Source organism: Amblyraja radiata, chromosome 3 (genome assembly GCF_010909765.2).
Source record: "Amblyraja radiata isolate CabotCenter1 chromosome 3, sAmbRad1.1.pri, whole genome shotgun sequence".
Lineage (NCBI taxonomy): Eukaryota > Metazoa > Chordata > Chondrichthyes > Rajiformes > Rajidae > Amblyraja > Amblyraja radiata.
Window position 1 is genome coordinate 91,389,133 of NC_045958.1, and position 21,478 is coordinate 91,410,610.

Below are 21,478 nucleotides of genomic sequence, written 5' to 3' on the forward strand. Positions count from 1 at the left end.
TCATCTTGCCCAATATCCATTTTTTGTAGTCTACTCATAACAGAAGTAGGCATTCAATCCTTGTGTCTACTCTACCTCAATGCCACTTTCCTGTACTAATCACTTAGTCATACAGCACAGAAATAGGCCATTCTGCCCAACTTGCCCATGCCGACCAAGATGCCCGATCTACACTAGGCCCACCAGTCTGCATATGTCACATATACCTCTAAAATGTTCCTATCCATGTACCTGCCCAAATTATTTTTAAATGTTGTTATAGTACCTGCATCAATTACCTCTTCTGGCTGTCCATTCCACACACCCACCAAGTTCAAGTTCAAGTTACATTTATTGTCACATGCACCAATTGGTACAGTGAGATTTGAGTTACCATGCAGCCATACAAATAAAAAAAGAACACAATACGCTATAGAATTTAACATAAACATCCTCTGTGTGAAATGGATTTCCCCTCAGGTTCCTAATAAATCTTTCCCTTCTCACCATAAACCTAGGTCCTTTGGTTCTTAATTCCATTGCTCTAGTGTATTTACCCCCATCAACTCCCCTTGCGATCTTATTCACCTCTATCAATTCACCCTTAAGCCCTCCTGTACTCCAAGGAATAAAGTCCTAGCCTGCCCACCCTCTCTATAGCTCAGACCCTCAAGTCCTAGCAAAATCCTCATAAATCTTCCCTGCTCTCTTTCCAGTTTAACAGAACAAAGACGTCTGTGTGTGTGTTTGTTTAACGTGTACTTGATGTTGCACTCCAAGAAGCACACGGTCCTTCACAAATCAATCAACTAATTCCAATGGCAAGGGAACCTAGACAATTGGAGCTGATAGATCTGTTGCAGCCTTCATCCGCCTTCACAGCCGTTGAGTTCAAGATAACTTCATCCGCCTGGTCCGCCGTTGAGGTCTTGTCGGTTGGATCGTTCTTAGTCTGGACCCTCATCCTCGACCTTACCGTCATGGGTGGCCCTACCAGAAGCTGGTGCTTCCGACGGCATCGCTCTTGGAATCATGGGGCCTCTTCGCCACGACAAGGTAAACAATCCGAAGAGAGGATTCCAGTTTAACAATATTCTTCCTGAAACAGGGTAACCAAAACCGAACACAATACCCCAAATGCAGCCTCACCAGCATCTTGTGCAACTGTAACATAATCTCATAATGTTAACTCACAAAACTTTTAATGGCCAAAAATCTACAGTTCTCAGTCCTGAACTTATTCGATTTTCACAACTCTCTGGAATAATTAATACAAAATTTCACTACCTTCTGCATGAAGATATTTCTTCATATCTCAGTCCTGCATGGCCTTTCACTGGATCTGGAAAATGTAGATGGAAATGGTTTAGGCAAGCACAGAACTAGGGAAGGGGAGGCAGAGGAGAAAGAACAAAAAAGGAAGGTGGAAAATAACATTAATTTAATGAATGCAGTAAACAATTTAGTAAAATTGGTCGGGGACTTGACAAAATGCTGGGGAGAAATCCCATGTTCTTCCTCAGTTGGTCTGGACTGACCTTGCTGGGAATTGCCAACAATTACATACTGAATGGCTGGCATTCATCCACCTACCCCTTTCAATGCCTAAATTCTGCAAGCATCAGTGACTTCAAGCACAAACATCGAAGCCCAGAGCTGGTTGGCTAGGTTCTGCTGCCAATTTCCTTACTGCATATTAACATTCGATTTCATAGATGGATCATGAACTTACTGAATTCCCCAGCGGTTAAATTGGGAAAATATTCCTTCTGGAGCTACACCAAGTTCGTCTCAACCCAGGAGCAGTAAGCCTCATAACTTGAATGGCGCAGAAGACAGAGAGTGAGAAATGCAAGATAATTTACATACATTTTTATTTAATAGATTTACTTTAATATTTTTAATTATTCAAGAGTCTGTAAATGATTCATGCTTTTTTTTTAAGGCGACTTTTAAGCAGTTTTTAAATATTTGTGATGTCAGAAACATTTAGAAGCATTCAGTCAATGATGGCCTCGATAATTGGGAGAGCTAGAGCCTTGGCTGAGCTGGCTGTTAATATCTTTTCAGCAATTTTATGGGCAAGGCTTCTCCTGTCTGCCAATGCGACAGCCCTATTACCTCATAGGGCCTCTCTGGTTTGCACCCAAATCTTAGTCATCAACAGCAAGGCATCGGGCTTGCCTTTGTCTAAATGTCAATGGCAAGCTGCTGGTGTTTCATCTGAAAGAGAGCACTAAAGAGATGCTGCCTGACCCGTTGAGTCACACCAGCACTTTGTGTCTACCTTGCTAGTACGTCCCTATATCAGTCAAAATATTCTGTTCAAGCATTAGAAGAATTTGAGGTTTTTTTTTAAAGGAAAACAGAATGCCCAGGAACTACTGAAAGCCTAAAACTTAAAACATGGACAATGAATTTCCAGGAAATGCAGACTATCGATGGGTGAAGCTTTTATGATCGCATTTGTTTCAGGCATAGATTGCAATTAACTTCAAACTAAATAGGTTTATAACTAATAAGGATAACGTTTTTTTTACACAAAGGGTGGAAGGTTTATGAAACGAACTGCCGGAGGAGGTATTTGAGGTAGATACTTTCATAACATTTAAGAGACATTGGACAGATACATGGATAGGATAGGTTTAAAGAGTTATGGGCCAAGCACGCAGGACTCGTGCAGGTGGGGCATGTTGGTCTGCATGGGCAAGTTGAACCAAAGAGCATTGCTTCCACGCTGTATGACTCCAAAACATTTCAACATGGAATTAATTTTCATCAAACAAAAGTAAAAATTGTCTGAAATGAGAAAAACACAAAGTGCTGGAGGAACTCAGCGGGTCAGGCAGCATCGGAAGAAGAAATGACAGGAGACATTTGGGTCAGGACCCTTAATCAGACCATAACCTGTCCATTCCCTTCCCAGGTGACGCCTGATTCATTGAGTTCCTCCAGCACTTTGCTTTTTACTCAAGACTCCAACATTTCCTGTACTATAAAATGCATTGTATCAGATTGAACAGTAACTAGTGTCATAGTACACTGGCTTCACGTGAAATCTTTCTGCTGGCAGCACTGCCAAATCTTTATTTACAATACTGATGCCAATGAGAGATTGCAACACCAGCATGTTTGTCCAGGAGGGAGGAACCTCTATGGTATAATTAATCAAATGAATTTGCGTAATCTGAATGAATGTTTAAGATTTTCATTGTATTTTGGTCACATTGTTTTCATTATGAGTAATAAACTAAACTAATTTGGAGTAGTTTGCAAATGACCACAGCATTACTTCCTAATATGTTTTCCCAATAGTCTTGCTGATGAAGGATGAACCACCAACCGGCCTCACTTTCGACTGATGAAGGCCAAAGTACCAAAGGGCAAGAAGGTTTTTGCCCTTACAATGAAAATCCTTAAAATCTTCTTTAGACCCGAGCTATAGGGAGAGGTTAGGACTTTATTCCTTGGATCATAGGAGGATGAGCGGTGGTTTCATAGAGGTGTATAAAATCATGAGGTGAATACATAAGGCGAATACACAGAGTCTTTTTACCCAGAGAAGGGGAATCAACATAGAAACATAGAAATTAGGTGCAGGAGTAGGCCATTCGGCCCTTCGAGCCTGCACCGCCATTCAATATGATCATGGCTGATCATCCAACTCAGTATCCCGTACCTGCCTTCTCTCCATACCCTCTGATCCCCTTAGCCACAAGGGCCACATCTAACTCCCTCTTAAATATAGCCAATGAACTGGCCTCGACTACCCTCTGTGGCAGAGAGTTCCAGAGATTCACCACTCTCTGTGTGAAAAAAGTTCTTCTCATCTCGGTTTTAAAGGATTTCCCCCTTATCCTTAAGCTGTGACCCCTTGTCCTGGACTTCCCCAACATCGGGAGCAATCTTCCTGCATCTAGCCTGTCCAACCCCTTAAGAATTTTATAAGTTTCTATAAGATCCCCTCTCAAACTCCTAAATTCTAGAGAGTATAAACCAAGTCTATCCAGTCTTTCTTCATAAGACAGTCCTGACATCCCAGGAATCAGTCTGGTGAACCTTCTCTGCACTCCCTCTAGGGCAATAATGTCATTCCTCAGATTTGAACCAAGAACCAGAGGACATAGGTTTATGGTGAGAGAGGAAAGAGGGTCAACTTTTTTCACACATCTGGTTATATGGAATGAACTGCCAGAGAAAGTGATTGAATCAGGTACTATACAACATTTAAAAGACATTTGGACAGGTACATGGATCAGAAAGGTTTAGAGGGATATGGGCAAAACGCAGGCAGGTGGCACTAGTGTATCTGAGTAAGCATGGGCAAGTTGGGCCAAAGTTGGCACTAGTGTATCTGAGTCAGCATGGGCGAGCTGGGCCAAAGTTGGCACTAGTGTGTCTGAGTCAGCATGGGCGAGTTGGGCCAAAGTTGGCACTAGTGTATCTGAGTCAGCATGGGCATGTTGGGCCAAAGTTGGCACTAGTGTGTCTGAGTCAGCATGGGCAAGTTGGGCAAAAGTTGGCACTAGTGTATTGGGGTCAGCATGGGCAAGTTGGGCCAAAGTTGGTACTCGTGTATCTGAGTCAGCATGGGCAAGTTGGGCCAAAGGGCCCATTTCTGTGCTGTAAGATTTTATCACACAATGACTCCATGATGTTGCTTGACTGGTTGAGTTCTTGCAACATTTCTGTTTTGGTAACAAACGACACAAAATGCATGAGGAATTCAGCAGGTCAGGCAGCATCTCGGTAGAACATGGATAGGTGATGTTACAGGTTGGGACCCTTCTTGAGACTGAAAAGATATCCCGAACTGAAAACACACATACACTGCATTCACAAAGTATTCAGACCCCTTCACTATTTCCACATTTTGATACATTACAGCCTTATTCTAAAATTGATTAAATTCCTTTATATCAATCTACACACAATACCCCATAATAAAAAAGCGAAAACAGGTGTTTAGAAATTTTTGCAAAGTAATTAAAAAGAAATAACTGAAATATCACATTTACCCTTTGCTCAGTATTTTGATAAGGCATCTTTGGCAGCAATTACAGCCTCAAGTCTTCTCGGGCAGGATGCTACAAGCTTGGCACACCTGTATTTGGGTAATTTCTCCCATTCTTCTCTGCAGATCCTCTCAAGCTCTGTCAGGTTGGATGGGGAGCGTCGATGCACAGCTATTTTCAGGTCCCTCCAGAGATGTTCGATCGGGTTCAAGTCTGGGCTCTGGCTGGGCAACTCAAGGACATTCACAGACCTGTCACAAAGCACCCTCCTGCGTTGTCTTGGCTGTGTGCTTAGGGTCATTGTCCTGTTGGAAGGTAAACCTCTGCCCCAGTCTGAGGTCCAGAACGCTCTGGAGCAGGTGTTCATCAAGGATCTCTCTGTACTTTGCTCTGTTCATCTTTCCCTGACTAGTCTCCCAGTTCCTGCAGCTGAAAAACATCCCCACAGCATGATGCTGCCACCACCATGCTTCACCGTAGGTATGGTATTGGCCAGGTGATGAGCAGTGCCTGGTTTCCTCCAGACGTGACACTTGGCATTCAGACCAAAGAGTTCAATCTTGGCTTCATCAGACCAGAGAATCTTGTTTCTCATGGTCTGAGAGTCCTTTAGGTGCTTTTTGGTAAACTCCAAGTGGGCTGTCATGTGTCTTTTACTGAGGATTGGCTTCCATCTGGCCACTCTACCAGAAAGGCCTGATTGGTGGAGTGCTGCAGATATAGTTGTCCTTCTGGAAGGTTCTCCCATGTCAACAGAGGAACTGGAGCTCTGTCCGATTGCTCAGTTTGGTCAGGCGGCCAGCACTATGAAGAGTCCTGGTGTTCCAAAGTTCTTCCATTTAAGAATGACGGAGGCCACTGTGCTCTTCGGGACCTGCAATGCTGCAGAAATTGTTACCCCTTAAAAAGTTACCTCTTACTAATAATTCATACAAAAAACATTGAAATCATACTTCTACAATGCACTAAAACATGATTTTAATACAACAAATTTCAAAAAGTCCCTACCCTGAGAGGGGGGACACCCCACTTCCATACCCTCTCCCCACTCGGTTGCTCCACTCCCTCACCGGGTACCCCCAAAGCCAGTGATCAGTGATGGCTCAGCCTCCCCACTTACAAAAACGCTCCATGGCCCCTGGTTCAGACAGAGAACACTGCCAGATGTGAGCGGGGAACTGAGGCCAGTTGTCCATGATGTCTGGATCCCAATGCTCAGCGCTTCATGTTTCGGAGTTGGCTAATGTTATTGGTTTGTAATTAGCACTGATTTGTAATTAGTTGACAAAACCTTAATTTATTAATCTGGAATATCCAGGGGGATGTGATAAGTGTAATATTAAAATTACATGCAAGGTGTCAGGCTGTACGTCACAACATACAGCCCCGATAACCCATTATTTCCTTCAGTTAAATATTGGGAAGGTAGCACTATTGTCATTTGCCACTCAACTATTATGTTTGTTTACCTCACTGACTATTTCTAAACCCCCCCCCCCCCCAATTCCTTTGACAGGTTGAATAGAAATGTCCCCAATTTCGTTGTTTTATTAATTGAACACATAGATGAACATCCTCAAGGAGTGTAATCAGATGGAGACTGATTCAGATGCGATATTTAAGAGCTTGTTCAAAGAAGGGGAATATTTTAAAGGAGTGACAGAGATACTTGCAGGGGAATGTGTGAGGAGATTATTATTTGTCTTTAGTTTTAGCTTGAACCAGGACATCTGAAGATTCAAAGTTTAATATAGTAATTGTACTGATACGGACCCCAACAACCACGTGATGAATATCATCCATTCCGGAGGTTTGACTTTTATGATCCCATTTAAACTTCACTTGGATTTCAATCACTTCAATGTAAAAGTAATTGGGAATGGAGAGCATTGGATCTAAAATTTGCCCTTGGTAAATAATAACTATAATATAATAATGTATGCATGTTGGTAGGTGCAATCAAAACAAATATCTTTTTATCATTGTTGTGTTATGAATACCACAGAAAATACTATGTACTCTCAAGATCACGTTTAATAGAATAATATTGCTTAAATATATAGTTATTGGACTTTGCATTTCGGAAAAGTCCCAGCTGAGAGGGAGAGCAAAATACTGAAAATGTAGGGGGTGAAAATGACTTCAGGACAGTTTGTTAGGGAAATGAAAGAAATGGTAACAGAATACTTATACAGCTGAGTGAGTATAATTTTATGGATTATAAATTGTGTTCAACCAATTGATGACTTCTTTGACAAAGTAACTAGCATGTTAGATAACAAGGAAGCCAATGGATGTAGCAAATTTTGTTATAGATAATTTTGTCTGTGAAGTGCACCATAAAAGATTACTGCATTCGATAAGCACCTGTGGACTTGAGCGTAATAGGTTAAGTCCAGGGGGTCAGATATTGGGCTTTATGTGAGGGCCAGATATATTGTCAGTGCAGAGGTGCTAGGAGCAAGGCCAAGTGTGCATCCAGAGTCAAGGTCTGGAATAGTACTAGGTATGCAGTCAAAGCTGGGACCAGGGGAGGGAGTGTTCAGCACTGGGAACCTAAGCAGGTAACAGCTATGATCAGGTTAGAATAGGGGGGGGGGGGGCAGGTGTAAGGCTGGACTCATGGTCAGGAATGAGAGAAGGTATGCAACTGTAGTCAGCGTCAGGAGTAATACCCGGAGACTCAGGTTGGTCAACATGGACCGTGTTTGATTATAATCTGATTTCCATACATGAATAAACTAAGATCAGTCATGCGTTGCACGTGTTGATCAGAGCACGGGCTCTACTGTGGAATGTAATTAGGAATGTAATTTAGTCTAACCTTATTCATAGCTAATCTAATTTAAAGCATATATATTGCATTCAAGTGTAGGTTAAAAGACTCACTACAGTAAGCACCATATTGCACAATTTCAAGCTGAAAAATGCAAAAACCCCGTACCAATGGGAGGGGACACACCCTCCTCCCACCCACCCCCCCACCCTCCTACCACCCACCCACCCCCCCACCCCCCGGGTCGCTACGCTCCCTCGGGCTTGGTCTCTCGCAATTTCTCACTCCCAACTCTCACCCAATGTTGGCAGCCCTGCAGAAAGGATGTGGAAGCTGTGGAATGGGTGCAGAGGAGAGACAGCCAGAACCCTTTTCACCCCAGGGTGGAAATGTTCAACACTAAAGGCATAGCTATAAGGTGAAAGGGGGAAAAATATAATGGAGATGAGCAGGTCAAGTATTTTTTTTACACACAGAGGATGGGAAGCATTGCCAGGGGTGGTGGTGGAGGCAGTTGTGGCATTTAAGCAGCTTTTAGACAGGCACATGGATATGCAGGGATTGGAGGGATGTGGATCTCTTGCATTGAATTGAATGCCTTTATTGTCATTCAGACCTTACGGTCTGAACGAAATTTCGTGCCTGCAGTCATACATACATCATACAATAATAACAACAATAAACACAAATTAACACCACCACAGTGAGTCCTCCAAGCACCTCACTGTGGTTGAGGCAAAAATCATGGGGCTGCAGTCTCTTCCCTCCTCTTCTCCCTCTGCGCTGAGGCGATTCCCCACCGGGCGATGGTACAAACAGTCCCGCGGCTCACCGCACCCCGCAACGGGCCGGCTCAAACACCGCGGCCCGGGGTGGTCGAAGCTGCCGCCCTCCAGTCCAACGGACGCAGCCGCTGGCCCGCGGCTCAACCCCGGACCCAGGTCACCGCCGCCAGAACGCCGTCCCAGCCACCGGAGCACCGTTCCAGCCCCGAGCCGGATCGCCCTCACGTGAGTGCCGTTCCTCCCTCGGGCTGGGCCACTCCGACGGGAGTGCCGTTCTCCCTTGGGCTGGGCCACTCCGACAGGAGTGCCGTTCTCCCTCGGGCTGGGCCACTCCGAAGGGAGTGCCGGTCTCCCTCGGGCTGGGCCACTCCGACGGGAGTGCCGTTCTCCCTCGGGCTGGGCCCCTCCGACGGGAGTGCCGTACCACCCTCGGGCTGGGCCACTCCGACGGGAGTGCCGTTCCTCCCTCGGGCTGGGTCACTCCGACGGGAGTGCCGTTCCACCCTCGGGCTGGGCCACTCCAACGGGAGTGCCACAGCCCCTCACGGGAGTCTCGGCCCCTCGCCAGGCCGCTCTCACGAGAGCGCAGTTCCAGCCCCGGGCTGGGCCACCCTCACGGGAGCGAGCCCAGGGCAAGTCCTGACAGGCTGCCTCCGGAGTCCCGAGGTCGCCAGCTCCGCCATTAGGCCTCAGCGCAGACGGAGGCAGAGAGGGGGGATACGACGAAAAAGTCGTATTCCCCCCAAGGGAGAGACAGCAAACCCCGTTTCAACCCCCTACCCCCCCCCCCCCCCACATAAACACAACCTAAAAACCAAAAACACAACTAGACAAAACGAAAAAAACAACACAAAAAAGTAAAAACAAACGGACTGCAGGCGAGCCGCAGCCGTCTGCAGCCGCAGCCGTTCCCAGCACCGCCACTTCCGGACTGCAGGCAGATGAGATCAGTTCAGCTAGGCATAGAAACATAGAAAATAGGTGCAGGAGTAGGTCATTCGGCCCTTCGAGCCTGCACCGCCATTCAATATGATCATGGCTGATCATCCAACTCAGTATCCTGTACCTGCCTTCTCTCCATACCCCCTGATCCCTTTAGCCACAAGGGCCACATCTAACTCCCTCTTAAATATAGCATCATGTACAGCATAAACATTGTGGGCTGAAGGATCTGCTCCTGTGCTGTTCTATGTTGTGTTTGTTCTCACGTTAAACCTGTGCCCCGCATTTCTAGTCTTCCCTGCCCAGTGAAAAATATTCAAATTCTCCCTCATAACTTTATAAGCCTCTGTAATATCAACTCTCAGCCTTCTACGTCATAGTGAGAATTAACCCAGCCTACCTACTTATAACTACAGGCCACCCATTCAAAACAACACCCTAGCAAATAACTTCTGCATTCTCTCTAGTGCAACCACATCCTGTAGTGCTGCAACCAGAATTACACACAATACTCCAAGTGCAGTCTAACCAATGATTTACATAGCTGCATATCCCTCTGAACAGAACAAAGCCTTGGTTTAATAACTCACCTTAGACAGTGCAGCATGCATTCAGCCTTGCACAGGACTGTCAGGCTGAATTACCTCCAGAAATCTCTGGAGTAATATTTTAATCTTCTGATTCAGAGATTGTCATTAAAGCAAGAATGTGTGGAACAGAGTGCTGCAAAGTACTCGGGCATAAATGGTTAGAAAGAATAATCAAACATCAGAAGTGTAATGTATTTACTATTTTGTGTTATTACACACAAACAAATACTGATGGATCTAAAATTGGATCTAATCATAATTTGTTGCTGTATGTTCACACGCTAGAAAAAAGCTCAACAATTGTCGTTGAGTATGGTCTTATCAAATGTGTAATCAGTTCAGCCTTCAGTTCTGCAAGACATGAACATCAGATTCAGGTCACAGGGACACATTAACCTAGAAATGCTATTACACCAAAATGGGTGCATTAGACAGGCATTACAGTGGAGTGCTAACAATTGTTTCAGTCATGCTGCTGCAAAGTGTAATAGTACCCAATCCCATGTAACTCTTGAAAGGACATTGTACGTTTCCATAATAAAATATGTATATAGTTAAGTCTAGAAGTGACTTGCACCTACCTCAGAAAATCTCTACACAAAACTCCAGACGGTGTTGCACCAACACCCTATACAGCACAGCTGTAACAAGACATCCTTGTTCCTATACTCAAATACTCTTAAAATAATGACCAACAAACTACATTGCAGTTTTTGGATCTTGCCAATAACTGTATTCTTTCCCCTTACATTTGACCTCCCAAAGTGAGACACCTCACACTTGTTCGTATGAAGGGTCTCGACCCAAAATGTCGCCAAGTCTTTCTCTCCACAGACGCTGCCTCACCCGCTGAGTTTCGCCAGCATTTTCTGTCTACCTGCCATTTCTCTGCCCATTTCTGTAGTTGATCTACATCTCGCTGAAAAACATTGACAGCTTTACTCACTCCACCATTTTTGGTGTCATCTGCAAACGCACTAACCGACCCATCTACGTTAAAGTTAAAATCATTTATATATATATATATATATATCACAAAAAAAAGCTTTTGGCACGTTGACCCAAGATCAGGGAAAAAATCTTCACCCAGATATTGGTGAAACAGTGAAATTCTATTATAAAGGTAATTTGTATTCTGAGCAGTCACATGTTGGAATCTTTTTCATGCCTAAACAAAAAATAAAAAATAAGTGCTAAAATATGAAACCACCTGAATTTTCCCAGAACATTTAATCAGTTAAAAGTTGTTGTGTTCTTGGACTCCGAGTGAAAGAACTTGGATCTATTTTTAACAGCACATTAAATTGACCACACTCTTCCTCCTCGAAATCAGATTGGGGGGGGGGGGGGGGGGTGGTGGCGGCTCGCTAACTGAAGCAGAACTGATCGAATCAAACGTAATTAACGGAACAAGCGGCAGGGGGGTCGGCAGGAGGGGGGGGGGGAGAAAGGGTGAGGGAAGGAAGAAGTGAGAGAAAGAAAGAGAGAGAGAGGGAGGGGGGGAGGAAGGAAGGAAGGAGACAGAGGAAAGGGGCGGTGCACATGTTGCTAGAGATCTGGGGAGGGCAGCAGTGCGTGGAAGCTGCTCTAAGCAGGAAGACGATCAAAACAGAAAGACAAGAGAAAGAGAGAGAGAGAGAGAGAAGTGGGAGAGAAAAAATAAGTCCTTTTTTTTTACACACAGATATTTTAAATGATTTAATTGATATTTTGGGGGAAATACGTTCAAGTGCACACTGGAATTTGTAGGTTTTGTTTTGCTCAATCCTGTACGGTCGAGGGAAGGATTTATCTTTGCGGAGATCCATTGAAAGTTGAACTTGTGCGGGGAGAAGGAGAAGGGGGGAGGGAGGGGGGGGTCGGCTGAAGTTGTGTGGAGAGTGAGGGAAGGGGAGAGATTCGGCCAGGGACGATGAGGGTGAAACTGGGCTTCCTCTTACGCAGCCTGCTGATCGTCGGCACTTTCCTGGCTCTGGTGACGCTCTGGTCCAGGCTGCTGTCGACGCAAGGCGAGGATGGCGACCCCTTCGCACGGCAGATGGTGAGTGGGGGATGTCTGTTGTGTGAGAGGGGAGGCCCGAGGTGGAGCCTGCGGCCCTTTAAAGGCGCCCGTTGCCATGGAGACGGTCCCCGCGGGGGGGGGGGGGGTCCCCCTGTGTCTGATGAAGAGCGGGAGACACCGCCACCTCCTTCTCCTCCCTCCCTCCCCCCTACCACGCTCTCCCTGCCCGCTTCCCAATCAATTCCCCATCCACTTGAAATCCAAGCTTCCGATTCGTTTATTATTTGAGGAATTGCTCGCAAAAATAACGGGTTCGAATCAAGTCAGAGCAGGCCTCGGGCCCAGGATCTGACTGGTCTTGAGTTTTCCCTTCATGGGTCAGGAGAGGATGTCTTCCAGTCAACGTTTTGCATCTTGTACTGGTTTATTTTAGTTTTGTTTCACGTGTACAGTTCCTTTTGCTCTCTTTCCGGCCTTAAAATGGGGCTGACCTTGTTAGGAAAAGGCTAGGTCTGGTTAAAAATGTCAAAATATTATAAATATATATCTGCTTTGTACCTGTGTCCCCCTGATGAAGAGGATCCTAGCTCACTTACCACAAGGTTATTTGAATGGTTTTGTTTCAGTACACACCCAATGGATACGTTTTGAGAGTTGCTGTGAATTTATTCTTTTTGCTAGCCTCACCCTGTTCTTTAAGCTACATTTAGGCTCATTAATGTTGAACCCTTGAGAGTAATGCATCATCCCATTCAGATGAAAGTTACAGACTTTTCTTGTCTCCAGTCCCAGCAGAGGACACTATTGGGTGCTGCTCCTAAATTATTTTGGAGAACTTCACTGTGATAGACAGTAGAAGGCAGTACAGTCTGCTGCATTTGATTTAATTATAACTTTAGGTAGCCAACCCTCCCGTTCTCCTTTTTTCAAATTTGGCCCTTTTTTGAAGTCTTACTCCTCCTTGTTTTGCCATATTTATTCTTTTTTTCTCCCCCTTATGAAACGTTAAACCTACATCCTGTTTAGGCATGAGCTATTGTCATTTCATGACAATTAGGTGATAAACCTGCCAGTCGATAATCCATAGCATTAATTGGAGAAAGAAAGACTTAGTACTGACTACTGGTCATTCTCAGATGTAACCATGCATCACCAGCTTTTTTGAGACATTTCAACTGTTCATTTGAATTTTTAATTCAGTAGGGTTTGGTTAAATGCTGCATTTTTAATCTGTATGCTACTGAGTACTTGTGTGTTGCCAGTCAATAGTCACTTTTGCTAGATAATGCCACATTAGCAATGGAGTGCCACAGAGATTGTGACTAGGGGTAGACAGAAGATATGCTGAAATCTGTTTAGGGAGGAACTGTAGATGCTGGTTTAAACTGAAGATAGACTCAAAATGCTGGAGTCACTCAGGCAGTGTCTCTGGATAGAAGAAATGGGTGATCTTTCAGGTCGAGACCCTTCTTCAGACTCGGGGGAGAGGGAGATACGGAGATAACGAAATGTAAGGTGTGAAAACAAGGATCACAGAGGGAGAGCAGCGAGAGGATGTTGCAGAACTCTTGTCGGAGAGAGGAGGAGAACTTCTTCAAAGTAGGCATACCTTGAGGAGATTTTGCAGTGGAGCAGACAAAATGTGCAAGAAAGAACTGCAGATGCTGGTTTAAACCGAAGATGGACACAAAATGTTGGAGTAACTCAGCGGGACAGGCAGCATCTCTGGATAGAAGGAATGGGTGACGTTTTGGGTCGAGATCCTTCTTCAGACTGAGACCTACTGCTTGCTAGCTTCCCCCCTTCACCTCTTTAGAATAACTACTGCTCCTCTACTCTTTCAGTTTAGATGAAGGGTCCTCTCTTAAAGTCAATTGGCCATTTCCCTCCACAGATGCTGCCTGACATTGAGTTCCTCCAGCAGCTCTCTCATCTTTTTCTCTCTGGTTCTGTGCTTGGTCAAATCTAACATAGGATCGAGCACATCATATTTCTTGGGATAGAAAATTATTCTTTTAAAAGTTATAAAAATTATGTTTATATGCACAGTGGCACAGCGGATAGAGCTGCTGCCTCACAGATCCAGTGACCCGAGTTCGATCCTGACCTCTGGGTGATGTCTGTGTTGAGTTATCACGTTCTCCATGTGACCACGATGCGCAGGTTTATAGGTTAATTGCTCTCTGTAAATTGCCGCTAGTGGACAAGAAAGTGGGATAACATAGAACTAGTGTGAACGGGTGATCAATGGTCGGTGTGTGGGTTTGGTGGGCCGAAGGGCCTGTTTTCATGCTATGTCTCTGAACTGAACTAAACTATCTGAATCTCTAAGATATTGTAAAATTCATTAAATTCCTTGACAACTTTGACAGGCTCGAACAATCAGCCCCACTTTTGCCTCAGCATTTTATCACCTGAGGCCTGTTCACCACTGGAGCCTTACCATGCCTTGTCAGAGGTCTTGGGGATATAGGAGCCCAGCAAAGTCAAATGCATCAGAATCATATTAACATGACCATGAAGAATGTTGGTGATGAGTTCACAGTGAAGAATGCCGCAGGCTTGAAGGGCTGTGTAGCGTGTTTCTGCTGCTCTTTTTTTGTTGTTGCGTGCGATCTGTCCATGAACGATACAGAAAACTTGAGATTCATATCTGTACTAATGAGATTCGGAATCTACCTTGCTTTTGGAACATAGTTCCAAAATCTTACTTCTCATTGTATTACTTGTTTAAAATATTTAAATGTAGTGGGCAGATGGGAGTAGTGTCAATGGGGCATCTTGCTCAGCATGAGCTAGTTGGGCTGAAGGACTTGTTTTCATGCTGTATGAATCTATGACTCAATTGACATGTCACAGTAGCAAATTCCAGTACTTTTGCAATGATGACATGGTGTCTTAGTTGTTTGATTTCATTCTAACCTAGTGGTCACCATGTAAGTAATGCCCTGTGTGGGTAAACTGAGTAAACTGCAGAAATAAAACCAATGTGAATAAAACTGAAAAAGCAGATAGTTATCTTTAGATTGAGAGTAAAGGTTGAGGATTCCTGGAAGTACCCTCCTGAAGTGTGTAGGAAGGAACTGCAGATGCTGGTTTACACCGAAGATAGACACAAAATGCTGGAGTAACTCAGCGGGACAAGCAGCATCTCTGGATGGAAGGAATGGGTGACGTTTCAGGTCAAAACCCTTCGTCAGACTAAGAGTCAGGGGAGAGGGAGGCACAGACCCGAAACGTCACCCATTCCTTATATCCAGAGATGCTGCCTGTCCCGTTGAGTTACTCCAGCATTTTGTGTCAATCTTCAGAACCCTTGTAATATTGGCCTTTTTAATTGTGTAAAGTGGTTTGCTCAAATTATAAAAAGCTATCTAAATTGGGGACAGCATCAATACTTTAATATAATTTTGGCCTCAGTTATTGGATACAAGCGATTCAGCACTCATGGCTCATCTACTTCTGTTGAAAGGCAGTTTTATCCTTGCAGGTGTGAGAGATTTTGCATTTAAATCTTAGCTGCTGCCTTTGTACTTCAAATCAATCCAGTGTATTTCTCCTTTTCCTCTTAATTGTCGATGCATATAGGTTTCTGTATTCATTTGTGGAAACCTTTTCAGCATTTCTAGCAGTGGATTTGTGCTAGTTTTAATCGTTGCACCTTGAATGCAAATTGCTTTCTCCTATTCTTGCTGTGGTGCAGTGAAGGACTGTGTCAAGTATTTTCTACAAACTATTTAATATGGAAGTCATGAGCAATGTACAAATATATACTGCTAAATTTGAGTCTGCTTGATGGTACAGTGCAGTAATGTTTTTATTTTCACTGGCACAATGCCTGTCGATGGTTCCTTTTTTAAGGTATTTACTTTGACATAATTCATGCTTGAGTAGAAATGTGTAGATTGGATTACTAAACCTGTCCAATGCAGATAAAACTTTTCTCACTTCAAATAATATGCTGGTTTATGGAAATAAAGTTTAGGAATGATCCCATCAAATCGAATACTGCAATTTGAATCAGTTTTGCAATTTCAAAATGGACCAGTTTTTAATTATGATAGCTCTAAGGAAAAGTCTTAAGAAACTGCTTCTGGCCAGTGGGTTTGTTTGAAGTGTGATCACTGTTCTTTTGTAGGCACCTATGATATCCATTTGGATTAATCAAATCTCTTCAAGCCAAAAAAAATTGCTAAAGTAACTTAACAAGCCAGGCAGCATCGGTGGAAAGAGGACAGACATTTCAAATCGGGACCCTTCTTTCCCCACATGACCCGAAAAGTTGTCTGTCCATTTCCCTCCACACATGCTGCCTGGCCTGTTGAGTTCCCCTCTTGAGTGTTGTGATATCTGACAGGTTCGGTAACAACTGTGGAAAATAAAGCAGATTTGCTATTTCAAGTCAATGATCCTTCTTCAGAACTTGACTAGTGAGAAAATCAGAAGAATTTTTAAATCACTGAGTTCCCTAGAGAATTTAATATACTACATTATTTAACATGTAAAGACATTTGGACAGTTGCATGGATAGGAAAGGTTTAGAGGAAAATGGCCAAAACACGGGCAGGCTGGACTAGCGTAGATGGGATATCTTGGCTAGCATGGGCAGATTGGGCCGAAGAGTGTTATGATGTCATATCGCCCGAAACAAAACAATGAAATTCTTACTGCAGCAGCAACACAACAGGTTTATAAACATCAGTCTGAAGAAGGGCCTCGACCCGAAACGTCACCTATTCCTTCTCTCCAGAGATGCTGCTTGACCCGCTGAGTTACTCCAGCATTTTGTGTCTACCTTCGATTTAAACCAGCATCTACAGTTCTTTCCTACACAGGTTTATAAACACAGTACTCTATAGATAATATAATAAACAAACAGAAACAAGTTCAATAAATAACAAGCCCAAAGTCCTTTGTGCAACCCAGACAATACGTAGTTCGGCATTTAGTTGGAGTTCATAGTGTTCAATAGCCGGATGATTGTTGGGAAGAAGCTATTGTTGAACTTGGACGTTACAATTTTCAGACTCCTAAACCATCTTCGTGATAGCAGGAGTGAAATGAGAGCGTGGCCAGGGTGGTGTGGATCCTTGATGATGTTGGCTGCCTTATTAAGACAGTGCTTCTTACTGAACCCTTCAACTCTAGGTGGTTCTGCTATAACATGTGATTCCCCACCATAAATTGAATATAATGCAATTTGTATTACACTGGTTGAATTGATTACTACATAATTTTGATTGGTAACTCGAGAACCACTTAAAAGCTACTTTACAAATTGACAAGCAGAAGCATGGTCAACGGTTCTTTATTATCACGTGTAAGGTGTACAGTGAAATTCTTTTTTTTGCATACAGTACAGTAAAGTATCACCAATCCCCGATTAGTGCAAAGTGTGTAGAAATAGTCCACTGAGACTGCATGCGAGAGTCACCAGGTTCAGTCTGGTCCGTGAGCTCGGTCTTCTGGAGCGGCACCCGATCGGGTGAGCCCCAGGCTGCTGCAGGGCCTCCAGTCATCACCTTTGTCCAGATTGTCCAATGAACCATCTTACCTCTCCTCGCCCAGCCACCTTCAACGTTTATGCCCCAGGGTCTCCTCCCACAGCCAACCTTCAGGGGGTGGAAGTTAAGACCCCGATTCACTCTCTTACTGGCCATTGCTCTTGCACCCACCGTCGCCAGTTTCCTCCGTCCTCCAGTTCTCTAGTCCTAATGGGACGAGCAGGGGGCCAGGCTTGGCGGCATCCCTCTTCAGGCCACGGCCCACCGGTCTTTCCTTCCTTACAGCCCTGGCTGCCCATGCCATGCACGGCTCGTGCCACTTCCAGGCTGGACCTTCTGCCTTCACCGCTGGCCCACGCAGCTTCCTCAGATGTTCCCAGGCCATGCCTGCCACAGCCACTGCTGACCCTTACCTGCACTCTGGCCTTCCACGGGCCATAGCCAATGATTCCACTGATCCTCCCCTCTCCTTTGGCAGCCAGCAGGCTGGGGCCATCAACTTATCTCTATTCCCGATCCAGTTCCGGACCGAGAGTCTGAAGGGTCTCGATCCGAAACGTCACATCCTTGTTCTCCAGAGATGCTGCCTGACCTGCTGAGTTACTCTAGCACTTTATTTAATTTTGTCTATTAACCAGCAACTGCAGTTATTTGTATCTTCGCCATATACAATGATGATATGGCAAGAACGGACACCATTCCCCCACCGCTACCCATCATGGTCTTTTTTCACAAGGCTTTCATGTATAAACCTATTTTTCATAACAAGGGGCTTCATAGGCATGCAACTGTCGCATTCTCGCAGAACCCCAATACTTTGTAATTTGAAAAAAAAGTAAAATAAAATGTTCGGTATTAATATGAATAACGTCCAGAAAATCTCTAGTCCAGTACTGACAAATTTCGAGGGTACATGGTTATCAAGGGATTTACTATAGTCAGCATCTGCAGTTTTATTTGTATTCAATTACAATTTGGGTGGTTGGTGCAGCTTAAATGTTGGCCAGGAAAATTATTTTGTCCTTCAAGTAATCCCTTAATACCTGTTTAGTTCTTCACTTGCTAGATGGCATTTCATTATAGCATGCCCTCAGTGTTATAGCTTCTAATAATAATTAATTTTGCGTGCAAAAAAGTAATATATTGAAAGTAGTCTTATCCAGAGCTCAATAGCACCTTGTTTTGCATGAAAATAAAGCAGAAAATTTAGAGGGAATGATGAGAATAGAAACAAAATAAAAATAATTGTTATCTTCCATTGTGAAGCTGTTAACTAAAATTTCTGAAATAAAACCTTTTGAGATTACTTCTTTTGTGTTGTCGTTGGAGAACAAATGCTTTTGTATTATCTATTGTTTGAGACACAATTAAAATAATATGAAGACACATAATTTGAAAACACAAAAGTGATAATTTGTAATAGTTATCTTAATTCACTTTTGTCACAGGATTGATTTGAAAGTAACTGGCAGCAATTGCTGAGCTTCAAATTACGTCCTGCTTTGTGTGTTCACACAAGCAAACACAAAAAATAGGAGCAGTATTAGGCCCCTTGAGCCTGCCTCTCTATTTAATTAGATCATGGCTGATCTGACGGTAACCCAAAACTTCACACTTCATTCTTCATTCCCTTGCTTTATCAAAAGTTTATCTAACTTTGCCTTAAAAAACGTATGCAAAACTGCACACAATATTCAAGGTGTCACAAGGTCCTCTGTAATATCGGTAAGATGTCCTTATTCCTGTACTCAAAACCTTGTAATGAAGGTCCGCATACCAAGCAATCTTCACGACTGCTTGCTCCATTTGTATGTTCGCTTACAGTGACTTGTTTACAAACACACTAATGGAGGTTTGAATATCAACATTACCTAATTTATAACCAATTTAAAAATTGGTCCGGAAGTGGCGGCACTGCGCAAGCAGTTGCGGCTCGCCTGCAGTCCGTCTGTCTTTTTGTTTTTGTTTTCTTGTGTCTTGTTGGATGTATGTTTTAGTTTATTTTAGTTGTGTATGTGTGAGGGGCGGGGAAACTTGTTTTAGTCTCTTCCTTCGGTGGGGTGCGACCTTTTCTTTGTCGTATCCCCATCTCCATCTTCGCTGAGGCCTAATCGCGGAGCTGGCGGCCTCCAACTGGGGCCGACCTCGAGGCTCCGGAGGCAGAGCCAGGACTCACCATCGCGAAGCTGGCCGACTTCAGGGCTGTGGTGGCACTGTGGCGGCGGCCCAACTTCGGAGCCTCGGAGGCTTTGGCCATGGGCCCAGTGGACAACAACATCGGGAGCTGGCAGGTCCCAGGTTGGTGACCGATTCTCCGGAGCTCCCGCAACAACAGCTTTGTCCGCTGGACTGGATGGTGGCAGCTTCGTCCGCCCCGGGCCGCGGAGTTTGAACTGGCCCGTTCGTGGAGCTCGGATTCGGCCGCGGGACTTACCATCACCCGGCAGGGGGCTCAACATTGAAAGCTTGGATCGCCTCAATGCAGAGGAAGAACAATGAAGGAAGAGACAAGGACTTTAAGACTTTTGCCTTCCGTGACAGCGAGGAGGTGCCCGGTAGACTCACTGTGGTGGATGTTAAACTGTGTTCATTGTGTGTTCTGTTATTTTATTCTCTGTCATGACTGCAAGGTACATAATTTTGTTCAAAAGTTTGAATGACAATTATACTTTACTTTATGTTCTGCTTCTCTGTTTTGACCACCAAAGTGCTTAACCTGACATTTTCCGTATTATATTTGTTCTATCGTGTTCTCACCCAGCTAGTCCATATCAGCTATTTACATTCTCCTCCCTAATTGCAATTTCATCTGTTATCAAATTATTGTGGCAAACTTGAAAATGTATCATTTGGTCCCTTCACTCAAATTACTGATATAGAGCCTCAATATTGGTATTGGTTTATTTTTGTCACATGTAACAAGATACAGTGGAAAATCTTTGTTTGCCTGCTATTCCGTTAAATCATACATGTACAATCAAGTGAACATCTGCCTCACCTGAAAAGACTGTCTGGTCTTTGAACGGAATTGAGGTGAGTGAATAAAGGGCTGGAGATGGGAAGATGTGGCTAGTAGTGGAGACAGGATGATGTGGCTAGTAGTGGAGACGTACTCCAAAGACGTTCAGGTTTGTAGGTTACTTGGCTTGGTAAATGTAAAAATTGTCCCTAGTGGATGTAGGATATGTTAATGTGCGGGGATTGCTGGTCAGCGCAGACCCGGTGGGCTGAACGGCCTGTATCTCTAAACTAAACTAGTAGGGATGGGAAGATGTGGCTAGTAATGGAGATGGGAAGATGTGGCTAGTAGATCTTCCCATCTCCACCGCTTTCCGCAGAGACCATTCCCTCTGCAACACCCTGGTCAACTCGTCCCTTAGCACCCAAACCGCCCCCTCTCCAGGTACTTGCCCCTGCAACCACAGGAGATGCAACACCTGTCCCTATACCTCCCCCTCGACTCCGTCCAAGGACTACGAAAGTCTTTTCAGGTGAGGCAGAGGTTCAATTGCACTTCCTTCAACCTCATCTACTCGCTGTTCCATGTGTGGACTCCTGTATATCAAGAGCAGGCTCGCCGGTCGCTTCATTGAACACCTCCGCTCAGTCCATCTAAATCTACCTGATCTCCCGGTTGCTCAATGCTTTAACTCCCCCTTCCATTCCCACACTGACCTTTCTGTCCTGGGCCTCCTCCATTGTCAGAGTGAGGCCCAGCGCAAATTGGAGGAACAGCTACTCATATTTCACTTGGGTAGCTTACAATCCAGCTGTATGAACATTGACCTCTAACTTCGTAGCCCTTGCTTTCCTTCTCTCTCCATCCCCTCCCCCTTCCCAGTTCTCCGACAAGTCTTACTGCCTCCTACTACATTTTATCTCTGT

General features: G+C 44.3%; 1 protein-coding gene and 1 long non-coding RNA gene across 3 annotated transcripts in view; one reads left to right on the forward strand and one right to left on the reverse strand.

Moving 5' to 3' along the window:
• Nucleotides 1-939: 939 nt before the first annotated feature.
• Nucleotides 940-12,136, reverse strand: LOC116971276. Its single transcript, XR_004411459.1, has 3 exons — nt 12,028-12,136; nt 1,267-1,361; nt 940-1,078 (listed from the first exon to the last, which is right to left on the reverse strand). It is a non-coding gene; the product is annotated as an uncharacterized LOC116971276 (long non-coding RNA).
• The window catches only part of galnt7 (polypeptide N-acetylgalactosaminyltransferase 7), a 114,468-nt gene continuing 104,609 nt past the window's right edge, over nt 11,620-21,478 (forward strand). For both annotated transcript variants that reach the window (XM_033018315.1, XM_033018314.1), the window contains exon 1: nt 11,620-12,128. In XM_033018315.1, the coding sequence (XP_032874206.1) occupies nt 12,000-12,128 (129 nt within the window). In that variant the 5' untranslated portion in view covers nt 11,620-11,999. The remainder of the gene's footprint in view (nt 12,129-21,478) is intronic.